This window comes from Lactuca serriola, chromosome 1 (assembly GCF_051521515.1).
Source record: "Lactuca serriola cultivar US96UC23 chromosome 1, Lser_US96UC23_V15, whole genome shotgun sequence".
NCBI classification, from domain to species: Eukaryota; Viridiplantae; Streptophyta; class Magnoliopsida; order Asterales; family Asteraceae; genus Lactuca; species Lactuca serriola.
The window spans coordinates 80,398,082-80,404,412 of record NC_136408.1 but is presented as its reverse complement, the minus strand read 5'-3'; the positions used below and the strand labels follow the sequence as shown (position 1 = coordinate 80,404,412).

Sequence of the window (6,331 nt, the reverse complement as noted above, 5' to 3'; positions counted from 1 at the left end):
CTTTCTCTCATTTTGTCTATCCAAGTATTGCAATGCCATGCAACCCAAATGGACCATGCCGGGTCGGGTCAAGTACATACCAAATAAAGTTATGGACTTAGACACTATATCCAACAATAACAACCATTGGGTGTTCTAAATAGAAAATGAAAAAAAAAACAAAGAAATGACTAATACTAAAAGAAGGGTCTTTAATATTTTGTTAGAAATTACATTGTTAGGGAAGAATGTTATACTAATGGAAATGATATAATTATTGAGTTATAAATTTTGTAGAAAGTGTTGATGGATAAAGCAAATGAAGTTACAAGTTTTTGGACAAATATCCAAATAATGGAGTTTGCAAAAACAATGGATATGCTTCCTATTGTGATGGTTCCATATAAAATTCTATCAAAGGTACCGATTATGCTTGTTTCCTGGGATAGAAGTTTGTCAAAGTTGAAGCTTTTGAAATCATATCTTTGAATTACCATGACTCAAGAAACAATGAATGGATTATCAATTTAAAGCAATTTTAAGTCGATTTTTACAAAAACTTGATTATTCTAAAATAAAAGATGTATTTGTTTCAAGAAAATACATGAAGATATTGTTGTGATTTTTGTAGGTTTTGGTTTGTATTAATATTGATTTTGTTTAATTGTAATATTTAGTGTATTTTTTCCACTATAATTTTTTTTATATATATAGTACAAACATAAGGGCATAAAACTCATATCTTTTCATGGGCATTCCGACCCTGATATTACGAGATTAGACGAAAATTATAACTTTATTGTTTATATTTTTAGAATTTGCCATGCCTTTTATTATTAAATTGCACAAGGCCTCCAAATTCCCGAGGCTGGCCTTGACCATCACAAAACTGTCACTAAGTCAGGTTCACAATTAGGGTATAAAAACCAGGTTCAAAATTAGAAATTCGACCCCATCCAGGGGATTTTCCCCTTAGACCCCTCCAGGAGTTGCAACCCCTTGCACCTCATTACTAGGGGTGCTGGCCTCAGACCCCTTTGGTTTAGGGGCTTCACCCCTAAATAACGATGTATTTTAAATCCAGATGAACTCAAACAAGTATGCACTTCGCACCATCCTTACTTTTTTAATATTTATCAAGATTACATTAGTCAACAAGTTCATCTTATTATGCTTAAATAATATTGGTGATACAAATCAACAACATTTATGTTTAGGAGTGCTAGTTAGGCTCTTATTGTAGACAAATTCATGTCCAATCTCTCTAAGTTAAAATCATATTCTCTTTCTTTTATGGGAAGACTCATCCTTGGCCATAATATACTTTTAGGATCCTTGAAGTTTGTTCTCTCTATGTTTTTAGAGTCCCGATGAAGATGATAAATACATTATAAAGATTCTCATTCAACCTATGTTTGAGGGGAGGGTGGATTAAAGAATAACAAATGGCTTAGGTTTAGCTCAAAATTTTGATTGCAAGTAAAGATAAAGGAATACTTTGTGTTGGTTGTAGACCGGCTCAAAACCTCACCTTTTTGGGGAAATGGTGATGGAGGTTCCATACACCAATAAATGTACTCGATTTAAAAAAATAAGCTCTACCCAAAAGTGAAATTAACTTGGGAGTGAGATTGACTCTGACTAAAAATAGGTGTTTATGACACAATATCGGGACCCGTTCTTTGTTTGGAAAAGTATAATATCCTTTTTATGGACCTTTTTCTCTAGATCAATTGGTAATAGGGAATGTATTAGTTTTTAGTAAGATCGTGGATTGTAAAAAACATTTTAGCTACTAAAATTCTTAGAAAGTTTGTTATCAAATCAAACCAAAACTACTTTCTGAATAAAAGGCTTTACTACAGTATAAACGTGTTTCCTTGTAATTTGATTTAGAAAAGACCTTTTTAAATAGTGGTGTGATTGAAGAATTGGATCCACTTCAAAACATTTGTAAGGTGGTTTCCTTTTTCATGGGATAAGATATGTAGGGTTAGTCCTTAACTAGAGATCTATGGGATATTTTCTATCTTGTCTCTTAGAACATTTATAAAAAAAAATTAGGTCATTTTAATTCAAAATGGCATGAGGTTGAATAAGTTGACAACGCCGATGTTTGTGTCCAATATATAGTAATGAGTCTCATGCCTGATCATATGTCTATGGTACCTGTGAGGTATCACAATAGTTATGGGATAAGGTTGTTGTTAGGTGGTCAAGTCAAATAGGCGTGATTTCATTCGATGCCTTGCATCTTCATCGTCAAGTTAAGTCTAAGCTTAAAAAAGATTTCAATAAGGTCATTGGGTGTTTCCTTTGGCGTATCTGGACCTGAACCTAGGACCTAAACCTACATAAACAACTATATTTTTAGCAATCTAACACCCTAATTTGAAGTTTAGTTCGACTTTATTATTCTTAACTCTGTAAGTGGATTGCTAATATGAACCTTAAATTCAATCTTAACCATACTGGATGGGTTAAAAATTGAATTTTTTTCGTCCGCTTCATGCAATTTTTCTCTGGTGTATTGCTTCAGTTGGATTAATATATTTTCAATATCCAAAAGAAAAGAGAGAATATGAAGTGCATGTTTTCATTTTTCACCCAAGGTTATAGAGTTTTGTGTTTTCCTTTTTAGGTGCCTAGATGTCAAAGTTGGGTTGATTCTGTCTATCGAGGAATTTTTTATGTCTCCCTTATGCTACATGGGTATACCATAAAGACCAAAATGTTTTTAAAGCAATGTTATTCATGTTCGTATGAAGAGTATGAAATTTCATAAATCCCAAGATCCATGCGAGTTCTATCCCTTTAGTTAGTTGTTTTGTGGTCGGAAAAGCGAATGTACTAACGTACAGCTGAGAATAGCAGAAAGAATAATCTCAATAGTACTAAGTGGCATGGTTGGCCCTTAGGATGTGCATTTTATGTGAACACACATGGCTCATGTTGTCAATGGGGCCAATTTTGTTTTACATAAGCGAAATTTTTTGTTGGAAATATGTTGCTACTACGTCGCAAGTCCATTGAAATCGTGTGACTTCCATCATGGTTCTTAGTTACTATATACTGTTAAGTGTCGGATCTTATTGTAGTATTAATAAATTTTTTATATATAAAAGATTATATTTATTGCCAATTTTTATTATTCGTATAAGGTCTTCATAATCAATGGATCGATCTTGTTGAGAAGGTTGGATTGGTGTTGTAAAACCCCTAATACTTTGTAATGATTTTATTATTTAGATTCATGCTTAATAACATTTCCAATGTTCAAAAAGTTAATAGATTTTATGTTTTCAACTAATTGGTTAGCAAACTATTACAAATGTACATGTTTTACCATTTATATGATCATTAGAACATATATAATGGAGAGTTCAATATAAGAGTTGAATGACATAAGATATCTGGTTGTTAATCAATGGATATCGTATTCAATATGTTAGAAGTTCACCAGATCAAAGAAAAATAATTTCTAATACTTAAATAAAATTTTAAATATTTATTTAAAAATTTGTTTCATTGAGTTATGTTGACTTCAATGTATTTTGAGAAAGAGTTAATATAATTGTATAAAATATAGAATAATAATATAACAATTCATTGAGTTTGAGTTTTATGAAGTTGAATGAATAGCCTTTGGAGAAAAAAAAACGAATATTAATGAATTTTCGTTACTTTTAGATTGAGTTGAGGTGCAAAGCTGTCATGTTTATTTAGCCTTACATATTGCAACATACTATTGTTAATCATCTAATTAAGTATCGTTTGCGATTTTCGATAAGCCCAGATACTGTTCCTCTCTATAGGATGCGGCTACTTGGATTCCTTAAAAATTGTATCTCTGACAACCTTTTGGGAATGTCCATTAGCTAACAAATTAAACCCTTTTCGTTTGTCAACCCTTTAACCATATATAGTAATCTAAACCTTAGTCACGATGACATCTTCCTGGATTATTAAATCCTACCGTAGTACTGTATAATCACAATATGAGTCTTTCTTAATTTGTCCCTCAAACGCCTATATAAACTCTTGATGATTACAAAAATATATCAATAAAACAACAACAAAAATCGTTTTAATTTCGAGAGAAACAAAAGTTACAATGCCTGAGATCGAAGGTTCTCCAGGAACCTCCATGCATGGAGTCACCGGCCGGGAACCAGTGCTGGCCTTCTCTGTTGCCTCTCCGATGGTGCCCACTGATACCACGGCGAAATTCGATCTCCCCGTGGACTCTGAACATAAAGCAAAAGTCTTTAAGTTGTTCTCATTTGCAAACCCTCACATGAGAACCTTCCATCTCTCGTGGATCTCTTTCTTTACTACTTTTGTCTCCACCTTTGCGGCGGCCCCACTCGTTCCCATCATCCGGGACAACCTCGATCTCACCAAAGCTGACATTGGGAACGCCGGCGTCGCCTCAGTTTCCGGTAGTATCTTCTCGAGGCTGGTTATGGGTGCGGTATGTGACTTGTTGGGGCCTCGCTACGGCTGTGCTTTCCTCATAATGATGTCAGCACCCACCGTCTTCTGCATGTCTTTCGTTGCTGATGCTAGTGGCTACATAGCTGTCCGATTCATGATCGGATTTTCTTTGGCTACGTTTGTGTCGTGCCAATATTGGATGAGCACCATGTTTAACAGCAAGATCATCGGGCTGGTGAACGGGACGGCGGCTGGGTGGGGGAACATGGGTGGTGGAGCCACGCAACTCCTGATGCCGGTGTTGTTTGAGATCATCAAGAAGGCCGGGGCAACACCGTTCACGGCTTGGAGGATAGCGTTTTTCGTACCAGGGTGGCTTAACGCAATCATGGGGATATTTGTGTTGACTCTTGGTCAAGATTTGCCTGATGGTAATCTCGGTGCTCTTCAGAAGAAAGGTGATGTCGCCAAAGATAAATTCGGCAAGGTAAACCTTCATATCTAATTAATATTGCATTAACCATTAACCATTCATTTATGGTATGTTCTTTGTCTCTAATTTGTTTCTCGTTTTGTAGGTATTGTGGTATGCTGTGACAAACTATCGAACATGGATCTTCGTACTTCTCTACGGTTATTCCATGGGTGTAGAGTTGACCATTGACAATGTGATCGCAGAATACTTCTATGACAGGTTTGAGTTGTTTTTTTTTTACTCTACACAAAAGTTTAGTTATATGTGCAAATTAAAGTAAACGTTTGTTTTCCGATGAATTATCTACAGATTTGATCTACAGCTTCACCTTGCCGGAATCATTGCGGCCTGCTTCGGAATGGCAAACCTCCTAGCTCGTCCATTTGGTGGGTTCACATCGGATTACATGGCCAAACGATTTGGAATGAGAGGTCGACTCTGGAACTTATGGCTACTCCAAACAGCTGGCGGTGTTTTTTGTGTCTTCCTAGGCCTAGTAAACTCGCTACCATTAGCCATCACCTTTATGATGCTCTTCTCCATCGGTGCACAGGCAGCATGCGGAGCCACCTTCGGCATCGTTCCCTTCATTTCCCGGCGGTCAATGGGTATCATCTCTGGTATGACCGGTGCCGGAGGGAACTTTGGATCAGGACTAACCCAATTAATATTCTTTGCGTCTGCCTCATTCTCGACTGCCAAAGGGTTGTCTTATATGGGTATCATGATCATACTTTGTACAGTTCCTGTAAGTTTTGTTCACTTCCCACAATGGGGAAGCATGTTTTTTCCGGCCAGTCAAGACATCGTCAAAGGTAGTGAAGAGAATTATTATGTTGCCGAATGGACGGAGGAGGAGAAGCAGAAAGGGATGCACCAAGCAAGTCTTAAGTTTGCTGAGAACAGTCGGTCCGAGCGTGGAGGGAAGGTGGCATCGGCTCCAACACCACCCAACGCCACCCCCAATTATGTTTGATACTATTTGATTCCTAATATTGAATTAATACAAAGATTGGTTGTTTAAACCGCAATGTTCTATTATCTTAGACATGTAGTTATAAATGCAAATCTGATTCAATTGGCAGTGCTTGCAGCCATCAGATGATGAACGCGTGTAAAAGCATTCTATGAAAAGGCTTTGATGAATTTATTTGGACAGTTTTATGAAATGTCCGAGTTACAAGATTAAGATTATGTGCTCTTGAATCAGTTGTTTATAAAATGGATTTGTGAAAATGTATGGCTACAAGCGTTTGAAGACCACCAACACAGTATTTTACTAAGCTTGATGTCCTCAACCTTTTTTTTTGCTCCTCAAGATTTATTTATTTATTTTTATTTTTCTTTTGTTTAATTAGTTGTCTATATTGTGTGCCATATAACCAGTAATCGGCTGTATAAGCATCAATGTCTAGGAATTTTAAAGGGTTTTAGAATGGG

The 6,331-nt window shown here is 36.0% G+C and overlaps 1 protein-coding gene across 1 annotated transcript; it reads left to right on the top strand.

Moving 5' to 3' along the window:
• The first annotated feature begins 4,031 nt into the window (after window positions 1-4,031).
• Window positions 4,032-6,080, top strand: LOC145093354 (high-affinity nitrate transporter 2.1-like). Its single transcript, XM_079031467.1, has 3 exons — window positions 4,032-4,903; window positions 4,995-5,110; window positions 5,201-6,080. Exons 1-3 carry the CDS (start codon window positions 4,094-4,096, stop codon window positions 5,865-5,867), a joined length of 1,593 nt encoding a protein of 530 aa, XP_078887593.1. The 5' UTR covers window positions 4,032-4,093; the 3' UTR covers window positions 5,868-6,080.
• Window positions 6,081-6,331: the final 251 nt, after the last annotated feature.

Bases quoted from the DNA above. Each gene is read 5' to 3' on its own strand.
- LOC145093354 (XM_079031467.1), top strand. From the start codon at position 4,094: ATGCCTGAGATCGAAGGTTCTCCAGGAACCTCCATGCATGGAGTCACC. The intron at 4,904-4,994 runs GTAAACCTTCAT...CTCGTTTTGTAG, and splicing joins CCAAAGATAAATTCGGCAAG to GTATTGTGGTATGCTGTGAC. The intron at 5,111-5,200 runs GTTTGAGTTGTT...AATTATCTACAG, and splicing joins GCAGAATACTTCTATGACAG to ATTTGATCTACAGCTTCACC.